The sequence below is a fragment of the Hyperoodon ampullatus genome, assembly GCF_949752795.1.
Source record: "Hyperoodon ampullatus genome assembly, chromosome: X".
Classification (NCBI taxonomy): domain Eukaryota; kingdom Metazoa; phylum Chordata; class Mammalia; order Artiodactyla; family Ziphiidae; genus Hyperoodon; species Hyperoodon ampullatus.
In genome coordinates, this window is record NC_136913.1 from 18056968 (window position 1) to 18076765 (window position 19798).

The following is a 19798-nucleotide window of genomic DNA, read 5'->3' on the forward strand; positions in this document are numbered from 1 at the left end:
CCCTCCTGCCCCAAGATCTCCTCACCGGGCCCTGCGATGCAGGGACAGACCTTCACTCACCATCGCGTCCTCCGGGCGCCGCGGCCAGTGATGCTCCCCACGAGCACTTCTTCTTCAGCTCCAGCTGCTGCGTGCGCTCCAGGGACCTGCGCATCATCGCCTCCAGCCGCTCCTGCCCAGTTCACGCAAGAGAGAGCAAGATTAACCACCCAGCCCCGCGGCACTGCTGCACCTCCGCGCAGGGGATGAGTCACCAGACAGGGCTCTCTGCTTAGCATCCAAAACCCAGGCACTTGTGCTCTCCCCACCACGCCAGCGCCTTCTTAGTGGGCGGAGAGTAAACAAGGCGGCTAGTGCTGGCTCCCAGCCCCAGCACCTCTTCTCTCCCAGGGGAGAGGCTGCTGCTGCAGCCAGGCCTTGATTTGTTTAAGAATAATGCCAGACAAGCATTAACTCCTTGAGGCCTGTCCCATCCAGTAGAACTGGAATTTTGTTCTAGAACCAACTGCATCCTCTCTGGTTGACAAGCATCAAGGACTATGATTTGAGTAAACTGAAATATAATTTGAATTTTAATAGCCTTAAGCATAACTTTTTGGGGGGATACACCATGACTTTGAAGTCCATTTTTTGTTTGTTTGTTTGTTTGTTTTTTGTGGTACGCGGGCCTCTCACTGTTGTGGCCTCTCCCGTTGTAGAGCACAGGCTCCGGACGCGCAGGCTCAGCGGCCATGGCTCACGGGCCCAGCCGCTCCACGGCATGTGGGATCTTCCTGGACTGGGGCACGAACCCGTGTCCCCTGCATCGGCAGGCGGACTCTCAACCACTGCACCACCAGGGAAGCCCTGAAGTCCATTTTGCAAAGTCCCATTTTCCTCTTAGAACTTCTTAAAGGGGAATTAATTGTTCTCTACATTATAACACTTTTCTGCTACGTAGTATCTGGGGCTAATACTGCATATTTCAAAATTCAAGAGACAAAAGTAGAGAAACTTCTGTCCACAAAATCAAGCATCTATGCATTCTCAGAGCTAGACGCGGCGGGCGGGGGCGGGGAGGGAAGAAGAACTAAACAGTTTTTAGCCAGAAGAGAAAAACAACCAGGCTTCTCTCCTAACAGAGCATTTATCAAAAGCACTCCCCTGTATTAACCAAATTGTTCTTTTCATAAAGTTGGGCCTGACTGCTGGCAAGTCTTTCCCTGGCACTGCAATGACACTGCAAATACCAAATCCACTCCCTGCCTCCACTGGAGAAGGCCCACAGGGTAAGTGGTTACACGGACACCTTTTCACCCTCATAAAACCCCACCCTGAGGTGCTCCAGGAACTGGGCTAATCCTAGCCCAACTTCAAAACAAAAAGATACTATTTTCTCATGGCTTAAATAAACAAGCAAGCAAAATTAATTTAGGGCAGCACCAACTGAGTGACCGTGACTTAAGGATCGGGGAAAGGCTCCTTTATTTCACTCACTAGAAACACAGAAAGGTCACTTAGGAGGTGCCTGGATCTATCCCTTTTGTCCATACCAGAGGGATGAGATGAGCATTCTCCACATCTCAGCCTCCTCTGCATAATTTTTCCTCTGAATAGCACTTTGCTAAAAGACAGCTTCTCCAGGGACCTGTGAGCAGAAAGGGGATTTCTTTCCTCCTGTAAGTCTCAGATTTGTATTTGCTATTAACTGCGCTCTAGTTTTTGGCTGAGACTCTGCAATCATGAGTGTGCATTTCCTGGCAGAATCCTGTTCTCAAGACCCTGGCCCATTAAATTCTGACAGCCAGCCTCAGCGGTTTGTCTGAGAAAAGATGAGGGCTTGGAGGCACTAGAGCTTCTTGACTATTTGAGGACTGAAGTCTGATCACTCAAGACTGGGGCTCAATAGTATTCCTTTATATGGATTTAACATCAATTATTTAACCAATGACCTGATTTTTTTATATCTTTATTGGAGTATAATTGCTTAACAATGTTGCATTAGCTTCTGCTGTACAACAAAGTGAATCAGCTATACGTATACATATATCCCCATATCCCCTCCCTCCCACCAATGACCTAATTTAAGTGTTGAAATCTTTCACCTCAGAGTGAATTTAGTATTGAGTGGGTTATGGGAGATTGCCTACATGCCAGAAAGATCTCACATGACAGTCCTTGGGCTTCCCTGGTGGCGCAGTGGTTGAGAGTCTGCCTGCCAATGCAGGGGACACGGGTTCATGCCCCGGTCCGGGAAGATCCCACATGCCGTGGAGCGGCTGGGCCCATAAGGCATGGCCGCTGAGCCTGCGCGTCCGGAGCCTGTGCTCCGCAACGGGAGAGGCCACAACAGTGAGAGGCCCGCGTACTGCAAAAAAAAAAAGAATCTGCCTGCCAACGCAGGGGACATGGGTTCGAGCCCTGGTCCGGGAAGATCCCACATGCCACAGAGCAACTAAGCCTGTGCGCCACAACTACTGAGTCTGTGCTCTAGAGCCCACGTGTCACAGCTACTGAAGCCCGTGTGCCTAGAGCCCGTGCTCTGCACGCAACAAGAGAAGCCACTGCAATGAGAAGCCCACGCACCGCAATGAAGTGTAGCCCCGGCTTGCCACAACTAGAGAAAGCCCGCTCACAGCAACGAAGACCCAATGCAGCCAAAAATAAATAAATAAAAAATAAATTTATATATAAAGTAAGTCCTTCATCTACTAGGAGACTATGAGAACAAAGAACACCAAGAGTCATGGCCAACCGTTATGTAGGGGCATAATTTTAAGGGAATGTTCATCCAAAGCCAGACCTACTCCTGAGCCTTTCGGTTATCTTTAGAAAAAATACCTCTGTCATCTACCCCCAACCCACTGAGCTGCTCCAAATTCTACCATTAGAGATTTATTCCTTTGAACTGTACATAGACTTATGAAAATGACGCTATCCCTGAGAGAAGACACAGTCACTCTGTGTCACCCACTTTTGGAGAGATGATTAAAAATAGGTGGTAACCAAGCTCTACGGTAAGGGAACTTATAAAACCCAAGCTGTCAGAATAGGATGTTTCAAACATGTCAAAACCAAAACTGGTTCACTTCACTCTTATTAGAGATTAGTCCCATATAGTCCCGTATTACCTAGCATGTGTGTGTATCTTTCTGTTCCTTCATGTGATGGAATGCAAAGAATCCTAGTTTGGAATCAGCAGATATGAATTCAAATCTCACTTCTGCCTGCTACTTAGTCCCATGACCCTGAGTTAATCGTTTAATGTCATCCTTGGGCATCGGTTCCCTTGTCTATAAAATGGGTATGATATTACCTATAACAAGTAGCATAGTAAGTCCTTAACCAATGCTAGCTGAATCCAAGTTTGAAGAGGAGGATTGCTAACATGGCAGTTTAGAGCTGTGGTTCTCAAATGTGAGTGAGTCTGCATCAGAATCACCTGGAGGGTTTGTTAAATCACCAGTTGCTGAGCCCCGCCCCCAGAGTTTCTGAGTCAGCGGGTCTGAGGTGAATGTGCTGACAATGCATTCCTCGTAAGTTCCCAGGAGATGCAGGTGCTGCTGGCGCTGGGATGGTGCTGAGAACCACTGGTTAGAGGCAAGGCTGAGCGTGAGAGAACGTGTGCGAGAAAGTTCAATCACATCAGAAGAACGGTATTAATAAATATCACAGCTGCATACTGCATACTGCAATTCCTGCCAAGTTCTGGCTCTCCTGAGGATCATCTGATGATCAACAGAGGATGGGGAAAGGGCAACGCAGATTATTGTCCCTAGAATGTCCTCTATTGGGTGGGGCTTAGTGGAAGGAAGGAATGAGGGCAACTCACCCTTGACCTCTTGAGCTCTGGCCCTAGACCTGCCTGGATGAACTTAGAGGAGATCTATGACCAAGGTGATGCACTGAGCTGGCCGAGCAGTATGAAGGGCCTCCAGCAGGGCTTGGCCTGGCCACTGTTACCCAGACAACTGTCTCAGGCAGGAGTGGAGGGCTGACTGTGCCTTTTCCACTGCCCTTACTACATGTGCTCTGGGGATGACAGCATGGGGACAAGCCCCCAAATGGTCCTAAGCAGGGCTCCGTGGAGGGCCCTTCTCCCTGCAAACAGACGTCCACATCTGGACAGAAAGCCACGTAATCACCATGCCCCATGCCAGCCAATGCCCTCTGAGAGCAGTCAGCTCTCAGCTTAGTGAAGTTTTTGCTTAGTTGAGTTCAGAAAGTTCTCATTTTTACACTCAGCCTGGTGGGTTTTGTTAGGTATCAAGCAAGAAGAATATGAGAAGTTGTGATGTGTTCAAGTAACTTACAGAGATGAAGGTGCTCTTTGAAAGAGGTCTTTCCTGGTTTTCTGTTTCGCATGAGGAACGTGGAGGTGGCTTCACCAAATACCATTTTCCAGGGCCCCTAGTCGTGAAGCTATACTTCCCTGAGTGGAGAAGGGGTGAGCGCATTGTGCTGTCAGCCTTAACCCAGGCAGATGACAAAAGCTTGTTCCAGAAGCTTGATTCTTGGGAGCTGTGTGGCATGTGAAGATTGGAAGAACCCACCTGTGGGAGAAGGCGGGCCTCCAGCGAGAAAACGAGCTCAAGGTCAGAGTGTCAAGTGGACACTGGACTCCCCCTTCCCAAGGACAGGCCTGACCAGCTTCCAGTCCTCGACACCTCTGGGAGCTAGGCCGGCTGTGATGCCCACGTCTGTGTTGGTGGAGCGGAGGCCTCCAGGCCGAGTCTGGGGCTCACCCACACAGACGTGGGGCGTTACCAAGAGCGACATCATGGAAACAGGGCAGGGCAGGGCTCAGGGGGTGGTGGTGTGAGGAGTCAACAGGCCTCTTATGAGCTCCTAATATCAGACCCAGAGAGGCAGGAGTTTGTGGGCAACGCAAACACTTTCCAACAAGCTACAGAAGCAAAATGGAACGAACCATCTTCCTGCGGAGGTTTCTCCCTGGTTGACAGAGACAGGCCCTGACAAAAAGGACTTAAATCTGGCACTGAGAAGAGGATGGAAAGTCTCCACAGCCATGTGCCAAGCAGGCAGCAGCCCTCCCAAAGATCTCCAGCGAACCATGGGGGCAAATGCAAAGGCTCTCCTTTGGAAAGGGCTCCCGCAGCAGAGACCTATCTGTCCTCTCCAAAGATCACCCATGAGAATGCCAATCGGACCTCTGCACCAGCAGAGCACTGATGATGAGGTGATAAACAGGCCAGCCTGCATGGGGAGAGTCCCTAAGCTCCACCTGGGTCTCCGGGGACTCAGAGGGCAGGAGCAGGTGGTGGAGGGAGCCCACTGCTTCCTCCGGTTGCTCTACACCCATGGGAGGCCCAGCTCTCAGCCCTGCCCTGCCGTGTGTGGGGAGAAGAGGGGCACGAGCTCGATCTGCGTTTGTGCTGACCACGGGCAGGCAGCCTGCCCCACTCCCCACCATCACCACACCAGGGGTGAAAGGGAGCACACAAAGCAAACAGGAAATTGTCCGAAGCACAGCCACTAACGAGTCAGCTGCATCAGGACCAATCACCTGGCATGACATCCCCTCATCTGTCATATGGGTCCCTCAAAGGTGGACCCGTGTGACACTGTCAGGTGTGGCAGAGGCTCAGGAAGCGTCTCCCGTGACTTCACAGCACCCCTTCCTGGAAACGGCAGTGACACACATTCCCCCTGCAATCAGCAATCCCGCAGGAGGTCAGGAGTGGAAATGGAGAGAGCAGGGAGAAAAGAGAGAAGCTGTGAGTCAAGGAAGGGAGGATGGGAAGAAAAGGGGCAAGTCCAGCACTCACGACAAATACCCAGGCTGGGAAAGGAGAGATCCGCCCCATCACTGAAACAGCCCCAACGCACTGTGGCTTTTCTCTTGGTCTCTATGCTCTGTGCCATAATCTTTCCTGGGTAGCTCTCTCTTGACCTTGCTTCAGCCAGGGTCAGCTGAAGTCACTGAAGGGAAGCTAACATTTCTGAGCGACTACTCTGTGCTAGGTGCTTTGCTGGCACTTTCAGAAGTCACCTCTTTTAACTCCTATGACCACCTCTGTTTTGGGCTGAGGAGACTGAGCTAGAAGGGTCTGAGACTTGGCCTTGGCTGCCAGCTGCTTAGTGGGAGGGCTAGGATTTGCACCAGGAGCTGACAAACGCAGACAGTGATCGGGCTGCGAGAGCAACAGCGACTGTGGCTAAGACCCTGGCTCAGGCCTCCATTCACTAAGAGGAACAAAGAAGCCGCCATTTAAGCCTGTGCTCTGTGGGCAAAGATGGGTCTAATTCTGTGTATGTGAGCATGTTTGTGTTTTTTTTTTAATTAAAAAAAGACAAAAGGGTAAAGGCAGTGATAACAATTCAGAGATTTAAAAAATACTGAATTTATACCAACATCTCTGTATCTTATAGTGCTGGCGATTAACAAACCTCTATCTATATTGTTCATACTAAATGATGAGTCACACTTTGTTATACAGCAGAAACTAACAGAACATTGTAAAGCAATTATACTCCAATAAAGATGTTAAAAAATAAAAATAAATAAATTTAGTAAGATTTTTAAAAAGGAAAAAAAATCTAAAAAAGAATGAATATATGTATATGTATAACTGAATCACTTTGCTGTATACCTGAAACTAACACAACATTGTAAATCAACTGTACTCCAATTTAAAAAAAGAATTTAAAAAAATACAATTAAAAAACCAAAAAGAATTAAACAAATCCTTCATTCAAGGGTAATTCATTCAAATATCATCCCCATCTATTATTACTTACAATAAATATTTACCTTTTTGCTTACTAATCATGTATTAAAATTTGGAATACATTTATGCTTTTACAAGTGGTAATAAAAATAAATGATGAGTCACTATACTTTATGAATAAAAAATGATCATCACCTAATACAAGGCTATGATTACACCCTTAAAATACACTTGTTAAGAAAATCTATACCCCAAATATGCTTTCGAAATATATTTTCAGAGTTTAGTAATAAAGGACTCTGTCGGGGTAATTACATTCCATTTCTTTTTTAAAAGATAACTGGAGAGACAGGTTGATTAAAGCAAGAACATGCATTAAAATATAAACAGACTAGCATGTCTGTATCGGAAGGTAGACTATTTGATTTTCCAGCAGTGAATACAAGGTCATGTCATCCTCCACCCTCACAGCCCGTCCTCCAGCCTCATGTCTGTCCCGGAAGCCCAGACTCCCCAGCTAAGTTGAATGGATCTGCCTCTTTGTTCCTGTTCTCGCGTGAACTGCGGAGCCGGCCGGGGCCCAGCCCTCACCTCCTCCTCCCGGAGCTTCTGCTTCCTCTTCTCCTCCACCGCAGCCCTCTTCTGCGCCTCTCGCTGCCGCTGCTCTTCCAGCTTCCGCCAGCGCTCCTCAATTTGCTTCTCGTACTGGAGCTTGGCTCTCTTCTGTTTCTCCAGGATCTGCTGCTCCCGGGCAGCTGGGGGAAGGAAGGCAGAAGAGAGGTGTCATTACCAGAGCACCCCACACCATTTGGATTAATACCAAAAACGCAGAAGTAAGAGTGACCCCCAAAAAAGAGCCTGGTGAGATCGTAGGCTGAAGTGACTGAGATGAAGCGTTCTGGCGCCTCCGCCACTAGCTGGGTGACCCTGCACATATTAACTACGCCGTTTCTCTGCCTCAGTTTCCTCCTCTGTGAAGTGGAGATGTTGCATGTGCAACATCACAGTGTTGTGGAGACCGAATGAAACAATGCACGGAAAGTGGACAGTCACTGCCCCTGCACGTGGGAGCTCTGCCTGTCATTGCCATCAAGTCAGACTCGGCCCAGTGGCTAGGCCACACGCAGGAGTGAGAAATGAGAGCTATCAGGGTATCTTCACTCAGGGACACGTTAGCTGTGCACGCACCAGACGCTGAGCTGGGTGAGGGTAAACAGAAGACGATGAACAGGATCGGCCGGCCTCCTTCCTGAGACATTTACTAAGGGCCTTAACTCCACCTGGCCAGGCAGGCAAGGGTTCCCTGGAGGACGCAATGTCTGAGCCTACCAGCAGGGGGCACTCAAGGAGTAGGATTCGAAAGCTCCTCATCTGTTTCAGTGCCCTGGGGAAGCCACTCCACCTACCTCGTGGCACCCTGTGGGGAACAGGTTGGACGAATCTGTCCATAGCCTGCAAGAGGTACGACAGCCTTTCTCAATGGGTTCCCTGTCCTAACACAGAAATGGTCTTCTCGCATAGCACAGGGAGATCAGCTCGGTGCTTTGTGACCACCTAGAGGGGTGGGACAGGGAAGGTGGGAGGGAGGGAGATGCAAGAGGGAGGGGATATGGGGATATCTGTATACGTATAGCTGATTCACTTTGTTATAAAGCAGAAACTAACACACCACTGTAAAGCAATTATACTCCAATAAAGATGTAAAAAAAAAAGAAATGGCCTTCGGTGCCGATTTCCTCCATTCCCCCGAGGATGGCCCTTCTAGCTGCCCTGGGGAGAGGCCGCCTGAGCGGGCGGGGGCGGTGACTGTCTCGTTCTCCAGCATCCTACCCACAGCTCTAGCACAGTGCCAGTAACAGAGGTTCAACGCACGCTCAGTGAGTAAATCAACTGTCCTGAGAATTATATAACAACTGTGAACGGGCCAGTGGCAGTGCGGGTTTGCTCCCACTTTTCCACGTTCACCTAGCAACTGTCCCAGTTCTCTTCCCATTCAGTCACAAATTTCTAAGGGTCTTGAGAAAAGACATCATCACATCTCCACTCCCTTAGACCTAAGCAGCCAAAGTGCACAACTTACCAAGACATTTTTCTCTTTCTTCTCGTCTTTCTTTAGCTAGTCGTTGTCTCTCATCAGATTTTAAAAATCCATCCATGCCTACAAGAGAGAAAACATGATGAAAGACTTCACTCTCCCTGTCCGCTGAGTGTCAGGGACCCCCCTTGGCCTGCACCCTGGGTCTGGCCACACGCACACATCATCCAACAGCAGTGCTCCGTACCACACACACGGCCTGATCCTGAGACCCGAGGGGCAGTAGCCGCGGCTGCCACGCTCCCCCACCAAGCTGGGCTGCTAGTGGCCCAATGCCAGCCCCAAAGAACCAACCCTCTCCCTAGTCCTCCGTCCCCAGGCCTCCTGGCCTCACAGGGGTCAGAAGGCACAATAAGTGACAGGTCTGGCAACGTGCAGAAAAGCCCACTGGGCCTCCCCCCGTCCGGCTCCCAGGGGAAGGCAGAAGCACAAAAGTAGACACGATCATTACACAGACAGTGAACATCTGACTTTCTGGAAGCAGCCAACTGCTGAGGGACATGTATGAGCTCCTCGGGTGAACACAGAAAATATAACACTCAAGTTTGATTTCGTTTCCGCTAAGTTTGCTCCCATGTCAATCTTAGCATTTTAGAATCACAAAGAAGGAATATAACGTACTCCTGTTTACAGTAAGTCCCCTACATGCGAACGAGTTCTGTTCCGAGAGCACGTTCGTAAGTCCAATTTGTTCGTAAGTCCGACAAAGTTAGCCTAGGTACCCAACTAACACAATCGGCTATATAGTACCATACTGTAACAGGTTTATAATACTTTTCACACAAATAATACATAAAAAACAAACACAAAAAATAAAGAAAACTTTTAATCTTACAGTACAGTCCCTTGGAAAGTACAGCAGTATGGTACAACAGCTGGCATACAGGGGCTGGCATCGAGTGAAGAGGCAGGAAGAGTTACTGACTGGAGGAGGGAGAGGAGGTGGGAGATGGTAGAGCTGAAGGATCATCAGTAATAGGAGACGGAGGGCAAGCTGCAATTTCACTCACACCTGACGTTGATGGAACGCACATTCACAACTTTGAAAGTTCGCAACTTGAAGGTTCGTATGTAGGGGACTTACTTACTTGTTACTTAAATATCCACAACAAATAAAATGGAACAAATAGCAATTCCCCCCAAGTCCGGGAAACATCCCAGGAGCTCCGCATCGCCACCCATCTTCTACAGGACCCTAAAATGCTTTCTGAATCAAAGATTAAATGACCTTCATGGCAGTTTTAGGATTAAAAATAATTTATTGCACTTGGTCACAGCTGGTCGTTCATGAGTACTACTTATATAATGGCCAAGGACCACATTCTGGAGAAATCGGCTTTAGTGTTACTACAAGTGGATTCACCTTCCCAGCGCCTGGGCCCTCCTCCGTGGTAGTGTCCCAGCTGACTTCATAGTGTGCCTCGCTGCCACAGTGAGCTGTGCCCCTTTTAGGGATGTTCCTGCCACTGCCCAGGAGAGGGACCTGGAGGCTTGGACCGCAGTGCAGGCAGCAGGAATGCAGATGAGGACGGACGTGATAAACAATGGTTTGTCACGATTCCCCATGAGCATCTAATTTTGCAGCCTGGATTATGCAGCAGGCATATTAAAGCTCAAGAGAGAAGTCCTGGAAAATAAACCTGACTACAAGTGCCACTCCCCATGTTTGTTTTTAGTCAACTCTTTTTTTTCTTTTTTGTTTAAACTGAAGTATAGTTAATATACAATGCTGTGTTAGTTTCAGGTGTACAGCAAAGTGATTCAGTTTTTTTGTTTGTTTGTTTTGTTTTTTTTTCTTTTTGCGGTACACGGGCCTCTCACTGTTGTGGCCTCTCCCGTTGCGGAGCACAGGCTCCGGACGCGCAGGCTCAGCGGCCATGGCTCACGGGCCCAGCCGCTCCGCGGCATGTGGGATCTTCCCGGACCGGGGCACGAACCCGTCTCCCCTGCATCGGCAGGCGGAATCTCAACCACTGCGCCACCAGGGAAGCCCCAGTTTTATATATATATATATATATATATATAGTGTTCCATATTCTTTTCCATTATAGTTATTACAAGATACTGAGTAGAGTTCCCTGTGCTATACAGTAGGTCCTTGTTGTTTATCTATTTTATGTATAGTAGTGTGTATCTGTTAATCCCAAACTCCTAACTTATCCCTCCCCCCATCCCTTTTGGTTATCATAAGTTTGTTTTCTATGTCTGTGAGTCTATTTCTGTTTTGTAAATAAGTTCATTTGGGTTTTGTCAACTCTCAATCATTACAACGCTACCGATGACATGAACAGCATCAAGAATTTAAAGGCCCAATTTCTCAACTCATCAATGCTGGCCCCCCGAATCTGACCCCTTTTCCCCACATCCCTTGCACCTTTTTAAACCCCACTCACCTTCAAGAGCCCACAGTTTCTGGCTGGCGGAACCCTAACTTCATTCTGCTTGGCTGCAGAGCGCTCTCAGTCTCCCTGCAGGGAGGGAGGGGCTCCCGAACCAAGGGCGGGTGTGCATCTCTGGGTCGCCCGCTCCGGCCACACCCCACCCCCACAGGCCTCAAGGTGCACACACAAAGCTCAAAGGCAGCCATGTGGTCAGCGGAAGGGGAGCAGGGAGACAAAACCAGGTTTCTCTTCAATGATCCTCTAAACATTTTCAAGCTCTAGTCTCTACCTTAAGCGTTTGATTAATAAGGATTTGTTCTGTGTGAAAAGCTACAAAGAGAAGCCTAGGCCACCTGGACAGATGCTGGCATCAGCACTCACATCAACTCCTCAGATCAAGCATGACCTGTCACCCTCTAGATCTAAGATACTGCCTGAGAACCACTGAAAGTGTTGTTCAAACAGAAGAAAGAAAGAAAAACTGAGGGAAAAGGGCCAAGCACATTTGAAACTGGCCATGTTGCCTTGAGGCTTTACTAACAGAAGGCTGTTTGTTCCAGGGACATGCATGATTTTAGGCTGCCCCCTTGTGGGCACTTGTAAGAGTCACACCTTCAAATCATTTCCTTTCCAGAAAATCTTCATTATCACGCTCCTTAGTCATCACCTGCTTCGTCATAACGGGAGGCTACAATCTATGAACCAAGTCCATTGCTTGAATTTACTCGGCCCCATCACCCCATGATGACGGAGATACTATTATGATCCTCATCTTATAGGTACAGAAAGGGAGGCACAGAGGTTAACTTGTTCAAGGCCACGCCATCAGAAAGTGGAGACGCCAGATTCCAACCTAAGAACCTGACTCCAGGACCCACACACACTCTTAATTACTGCTTTCCCATGCGGCTCTCTGGCAAAGGAGGAAACTAACAGCTCTATCTTAGCACCCATGAACAAAACCTTCATGGCTTTCTGAGACCCAGTATTGTACGCAGGGAACAAGTCCTATCCTTGTCCCAGGAATGTGCATGCAAATTTGGAGAGAAGTGCAAGTCCAGCTTATTAGAGAAGTACCAAGTAGGCACTACTGTGAGCCAGGCACTGGCCAGCTGGGCACAGATGTGCTAATTATTTGCTTCCCCTTCAAACTGATGGTTTGGAAATGTTTGGGCGCCGGGTAGGGAAAGGGGGTAGCCAGATGGTCCTGGGGGCAACGGGGCCAAGCCATTCTTTTTTAGCCCCACTGAGTGGGGTGCAGTGACCTAAATAGCCCAAGGTGGGTAACCTGGAGTCTATGCTGTCATATGGGAGCCACAAGCCATGTGTGTCTGTTTAAATTTAAGACAATCAAAATTAAACGCAATTAACAGTTCAGTTCCTCCATCACACTGGGCCCATTTCAAGCACTCACTAGCCACATGAGGCTGGTGGCTACCGTACTGAACAGCACTGGACCAGGAGCCTCCAGGCTCACTCTTGTGATTCTCTCCCTTCACACGTAACTGCTCTGGGACACAGATGAATAAGGAAACTCTCAGAGTCCAATCAGGGTTGAGTTTTGCTGGGTGAGTAAGGCTGGGGTAAGGCCTCCTTCCCCCACACAGCATCTGCCTCTCCTGATTAAAAGAGAACTATCAAGCAATCATTTCCAGAACATCCATTTGAAGAGAAACCAAATAATTAACTTACATCTCCAACTTCCACCTTGTGATCCCTGATGACCCTCCAGGGACCCCTGCCAGGAGGCCCTGGGCTTATCCCGAAGGAAGAAGGGGTACAGCACAAACCAGACAGCCCCTACGTGTTAGAGGGTGTGGACCTGACCTGTTATTACCACTACAGCAACACAGCCAGAACGACCAAGGTAGACTGTGATGAACAGACCCAGGGCAACTGACCTTAATACACAAATGCTAACAATACCGGGAGATCTCCTCTAAAGACATGGTATAGTCAAGAGTTGATGCTGAATTCGGTTCACAAGGCAGTCTTCTTTCTGTATGGCCCAAAATCCTAGCGTTGTACCCAGTCGTCCTTTGTCCCGTGTACCTTGTATTACATGTGCGCACGTACTGTCTATCTTTTATTAAACCAGAGACCCGTTTTATCCTTGAACCCCAAGAGAACAGATGGAGAAGAGATCAGTGCTCGCCAGGGGTTAGGGAAGAGGGGCAGAAGGGAAGTGGTGGCTACAAAAGGGCGTCATGAAGGGGCCTTGCAGTGACGACTGTGCTGGCGTCTGCAACCCCAGCTGTGACAGTGGACTACAGTGCTGCACGTTAGTACCGCTGGGGGAAACTGGGTACAGGGTACATGGGGTCTCTCTGCAATGACCTCAAAGTAGAAAGTTTAATTTTTAAAACTCTGGCCCAAGTGTAAAGCCCTGGGAGGGACCCAAAGACAAAGGGGGAACAGGGGACACGTTCCCAGAGGTGTCCTACCTACCAGAAGGACAAGGGGAACCCACGTCAGAGCCACCCCTGGCCCAGTCTTGATGTAGTAATGCTTCCCAGGGCAACAGCGCTCAGGTAGTGCGCACCCCTGAAACGGAGGCCTTTTCCTGGGCAATTCATCCCTACAGGAAATGAGAATCAAACAGGGATACTGAGCAGCCAAACAACTATTTTATGTGAACAGAACAGCATAAAATTTCATACTTCACTGAACTGCTCTTGCCTGGAGTAACTTCCCGTTATCCTTGGGCTGTGGCAACACATTTTAAAAAACTAATTTTAAAATGAATTTTATTAGCCTGGGGTACTCTCCCACTAGAATATTAATGAGCTGATATTAGTCAATTATTCATGGTATGTAATAACCATTATTGAAATACAAAGTTTTTAGGGGAAGCCAGCTGCGTTCAACTTTTAAAAATTGATTGCATTAAATGAATTTTAAAGTAACCTCCCCAATCACAACTCACATCCATGCAACTGCAACGTCCAGACAAAAGAAAGGGAACCGGGAATGAAGAGCTCATCAAATAGGAAGTCAGATGCCTGTCAGCCCCCTCCTCTGGGGTGCCTGTCCTTCTATGGGCCGGCAGGCAGGGGTGCATTCACACCTCCGTGGTGACTCGTTTGTGCTGTGATGATGTGTCTAAGGGCATGGAGACCACTGTTTCTCAACTGTGGCTACACAATGCAATCACCTGGGGAGCTTTAGCAATGACAGGTGCCTGTGCCTCCCTCCCAGAGAATGGCCTTGTCATCTCAGGTGTGGCCAGGGCGCTGGTGCTCTGAAGGCTCCCGTGTGATGCTCACGTGCAGCAGCAGGACTGAGAACGCTCCTAGCCTGATGCTCCTCCCACTGGAACGTGGGTCAGAACCACCCAGAAGGCTTGTGAACCCAGACTGCTGGACGGCACCCCCAGAGTGTTTCAAGGAGTGGGCCTGGGGGCGACCAGAGAATGTTGTCCAGGGCCCACACCTTGAGAGCCGCTGTTCTAGACTATGCTGATTCTGCAGGGCAAGGCCCTGCCTGTGGCTCCTCTCAGGATATCCAGAGCCCTGGAAAGTGTGGACTCAAAGAGTGGGTCCCAAAACATGTGTGCAGAAGGAATGGTCGGCCACCTGCCTGCACTCCACACACACACAGCGTTTGCCATGGTTGTTACTGCTCCACATGCTACTATCTGAGCCTGTTCATCTGCTCCTTGCCCTCGAATGCGCAGCACCTTGCACATAGTATTCAAATGTTTGCTGAATGAATGGCCATGAATATTACGTCCCATTGATGGAAACCTCCCCATTTGTAGAGCATTTAACCATGTATCAGAAGTGTCCTTAAAGACAAGGAGGACTTCCCGGGTGGCGCAGTGCTTAAGAACCCGCCTGCCAATGCAGGGGACACAGGTTCGAGCCCTGGTCCAGGAAAATCCCACATGTGGCGGAGTTACTAAGCCCGTGAGCCACAACTACTGAGCCTGTGCTCTAGAGCCCGCGAGCCACAACTACTGAGCCCACGCGCCTAGAGCCCGTGCTCTGCAACAAGAGAAGCCACCGCAATGAGAAGCCCACACACCACAACGAAGATTTGCCCCCGCTCGCCGCAACTAGAGAAAGCCTGCACGCAGGATTGAAGACCCAATGCAGCCAAAAAATAAATGAATAATAAATAAATTTATTTTAAAAAAAAACGAATATTTTAAAACATCTTTGCAGACATTATCTTGCTGAATCTGTGCAGGAAATTCAAAGGTAAAGAAAGGAAGGCAGCTCCCCACACGCCCCGCCCCCACTGAAGCTGAAGTGAATCTTTCCTTTAAATTCCATCACTGCTCTGGGATCCTTCCCTCTCTAGTTCATGGTCCTCAAGCACAGGAAGCTCCACCCTTATAGGCCCTCTCTCATGGCCCCCCTTTCCAGTCCAATTAGGATATTAGTCTCTCGACGGCAGGGCCCGTGAATGTCCCATTTCTTCTTGTAGCCCTCAAATAGCCTAGCACATGGAAAAGAAGAAGTAAAACTGTCACTGTTTGCAGATGACACGATACTATACATAGAGAATCCTAAAGATGCCACCAGAAAACTACTAGAGCTAATCAATGAATTTGGTAAAGTAGCAGGATACAAAATTAATGCATAGAAATCGCTTGCATTCCTATACACTAATGATGAAAAATCTGAAAGAGAAATTAAGGAAACACTCCCATTTACCATTGCAACAAAAAGAAGAAAATACCTAGGAATAAACCTACCTAGGGAGACAAAAGACCTGTATACAGAAAACTGTAAGACAGTGATGAAAGAAATTAAAGATGATACCAACAGGTGGAGAGATATACCATGTTCTTGGATTGGAAGAATCAGTATTGTGAGAATGACTATACTACCCAAAGCAATCTACAGATTCAATGCAATCCCTATCAAATTACCAACGGCATTTTTTACATAACTAGAACAAATCATCTTAAAATTTGTAGGGAGACACAAAAGACCCCGAATGGCCAAAGCAGTCTTGAGGGAAAGAAACGGTGCTGGAGGAATCAGACTCCCTGACTTCAGACTATACTACAAAGCTACAGTAATCAAGACAATACAGTACTGGCACAAAAACAGAAACATAGATCAATGGAACAAGATAGAAAGCCCAGAGATAAACCCACGCACCTATGGTCAACTAATCTATGACAAAGGAGGCAAAGATATACAATGGAGAAAAGACAGTCTCTTCAATAAGTGGTGCTGGGAAAACTGGACAGCTACATGTAAAAGAATGAAATTAGAACACTCCCTAACACCACACACAAAAATAAACTCAAAATGGATTAGAGACCTAAATGTAAGACCAGACACCATAAAACTCTTAGAGGAAAACATAGGAAGAACACTCTTTGACATAAATCACAGCAAGATCTTTTTTGATCTACCTCCTAGAGTAATGGAAATATAAGCAAAAATAAACAAATGGGACCTAGTGAAACTTCCAAGCTTTTGCACAGCCAACAAAACCATAAACAAGATGAAAAGACAACCCTCAGAATGGGAGAAAATATTTGCAAATGAATCAATGGACAAAGGATTAATCTCCAAACTTTACAAGCAGCTCATGCAGCTGAATATCAAAAAAACCCAAACAACCCAATCAACAAATGGGCAGAAGACCTAACAGACATTTCTCCAAAGAAGATATACAAAGTGCCAACAAGAAATGCACAGTCTCAGAGAGATATCTGCACCCCCATGTTCATTGTAGCATTATTTTACAATAGCCAAGACATGGAAACAACCTAAGTTTCCATCAGTGGATGAATGCGTAAAGAAAATATTGTTATAAAGCAGAAACTAACACATCATTGTAAAGCAATTATACTCCAATAAAAATGTTTTTAAAAATAAAAATAAATAAAAAATAAAATGGTTTTACAACCAGGAAAAAAATGTTCTAGAAATTATATGAAAGTCCTAAAATATTAATATGTCCTAGTATAATGTAACCAGTCATAATTCTAGTTATTATCTTGAAATGTGAAAAACTGAAAGCATTTCCTCTAAGATCAGGAACAAGACAAGGATGTCCACTCTCACCGCTATTATTCAACATAATTTTGGAAGTCCTAGCCTCGGCAATCACAGAAGAAAAAGAAATAAAAGGAATACAAATTGGAAAATAAGAAGTAAAACTGTCACTGTTTGCAGATGACATGATACTATACATAGAGAATCCTAAAGATGCCACCAGAAAACTACTAGAGCTAATCAATGAATTTGGTAAAGTTGCAGGATACAAAATTAATGCACAGAAATCTCTGGCATTCTTATACACTAATGATGAAAAATCTGAAAGAGAAATTAAGGAAACACTCCCATTTACCACTGCAACAAAAAGAATAAAATACCTAGGAATAAATCTACCTAGGGAGACAAAGGACCTGTATGCGGAAAACTATAAGACACTGATGAAAGAAATTAAAGATGATACCAACAGATGGAGAGATATACCATGTTCTTGGATTGGAAGAATCAATACTGTGAAAATGACTATACTACCCAAAGCAATCTACAGATTCAATGCAATACCTATCAAATTGCCAATGACATTTTTTGTGGAACTAGAACAAAAAGTCTTAAAATTTGTAGGGAGACACAAAAGACCCTGAATAGCCAAAGCAAATTTGAGAAAGAAAAATGGAGCTGGAGGTATCAGACTCCCTAAATTCAGACTATACTACAAAGCTACAGTAATCAAGACAATATGGTACTGGCACAAAAACAGAAACAGAGATCAATGGAACAGGATAGAAAGCCCAGAGGTAAACCCACACACCTATGGTCAACTAATCTATGACAAAGGAGGCAAGGATATACAATGGAGAAAAGACAGTCTCTTCAATAAGTGGTGCTGGGAAAACTGGACGGCTACATGTAAAAGAATGAAATCAGAACACTCCCTAACACCATACACAAAAATAAACTCAAAATGGATTAAAGACCTAAATGTAAGACCGGATACTATAAAACTCTTAGAGGCAAACATAGGAAGAACACTCTCTGACATAAATCACAGCAAGATCTTTTTTGATCCACCTCCTAGAGTAATGGAAATAAAAACAAAAGTAAACAAACGGGACCTAATGAAACTTCAAAGCTTTTGCACAGCAAAGGAAACCATAAACAAGACGAAAAGACAACCCTCAGAATGGGAGAAAATATTTGCAAACGAATCAATGGACAAAGGATTAATATCCAAAATATATAAACAGCTCATGCAGCTCAATATTAAAGGAACAAACAACCCAATCCAAAAATGAGCAGAAGACCTAAATAGACATTTCTCCAAAGAAGATATACAGATGGCCAAGAAGCACATGAAGAGCTGCTCAACATCACTAATTATCAGAGAAATGCAAATCAAAACTACAATGAGGTATCACCTCACACCAGTTAGAATGGGCATCACCAGAAAATCTACAAATAGCAAATGCTGGAGAGGGTGTGGAGAAAAGGGAACCCTCTTGCACTGTTGGTGGGAATGTAAATTGATACAGCCACTATGGAGAACAGTATGGAGGTTCCTTAAAAAACTAAAAATAGAATTACCATATGATCCAGCAATCCCACTACTGGGCATATACCCAGAGAAAACCATAATTCAAAAAGACACATGCAACCCAATATTCATTGAAGCACTATTTACAATAGCCAGGTCATGGAAGCAACCTAAATGCCCATGGACAGATGAATGGATAAAGAAGATGTGGTACAGGCTTCCCTGGTGGCGCAGTGGTTGAGAGTCCGCCTGCCGATGCAGGGGACACGGGTTCGTGCCCCGGTCTGGGAAGATCCCACATGCGGTGGAGCGGCTGTGCCTGCGAGCCATGGCCGCTGAGCCTGCGCGTCCGGAGCCTGTGCTCCGCAACGGGAGAGGCCACAACAGTGAGAGGCCTGCATACGCAAAAAAAAAAAAAAAAAAAAAAAAGATGTGGTACATATATACAACGCAATATTACTCAGCCATAAAAAGGAACGAAATTGAGTCATTTGTTGAGGCGTGGATGGATCTAGAGACTGTCATACAGAGTGAAGTAAGTCAGAAAGAGGAAAACAAATATCGTATATTAACGCATGTATGTGGAACCTAGAAAAATGGTACAGATGAACCGGTTTGCAGGGCAGAAGTTGAGACACAGATGTAGAGAACAAACGTATGAACACCAAGGGGGGAAAACTGCGGTGGGGTGGGGATGGTGGTGTGCTCAATTGGGCGATTGGGATTGACATGTATACACTGATGTGTATAAAATTGATGACTAATAAGAACCTGCAGTATAAACAAACAAACAAATAAAAAACAACTAATACTAAACTTTCTTTGGGTTATTTGTATGGAAATATGTTAATATAAATGTTTCAGACACTACATCAAATTTCTAAAAATCTTATATGTTCTGGTATAATGTTATAAGTCATAATTCTAGTTTATTACTTTAAAATGTATATCTCAGAAATAACTAAATTTCCTTGTCAATTGCATTATTATGAACTTTCATCAGAACTTTAACTGTGGTCAGTTTTAAGTCTTTTGTCATTTACAGACAGTTCTGGGTGTACTCTGACGCTTTTGCAAAAATGTTCGTATAAAAGGGTTTCACCTTCAAGAAATTCACAGAAAAGACTCTGACAAGTACAGGTTTCTGGTAACTGACT

General features: G+C 46.3%; 1 protein-coding gene across 4 annotated transcripts in view; it reads right to left on the reverse strand.

Moving 5' to 3' along the window:
• Window positions 1-8829, reverse strand: part of MAP7D2 (MAP7 domain containing 2) — a 53613-nt gene extending 44784 nt beyond the window's left edge. For 3 of the 4 annotated variants that reach the window (XM_079726914.1, XM_079726913.1, XM_079726912.1), the window contains exons 1-3: window positions 8752-8829; window positions 7263-7426; window positions 61-172 (exon numbers count right to left, since the gene is read on the reverse strand). In XM_079726914.1, coding sequence (XP_079583040.1) covers window positions 61-172; window positions 7263-7426; window positions 8752-8827 — 352 coding nt within the window. In that variant the 5' untranslated portion in view covers window positions 8828-8829. Of the gene's footprint in view, window positions 1-50; window positions 173-7262; window positions 7427-8751 lie in introns of those variants that run through there. The other variant, XM_079726915.1, reaches the window with a different exon arrangement.
• Between the last annotated feature and the right edge of the window lie 10969 nt (window positions 8830-19798).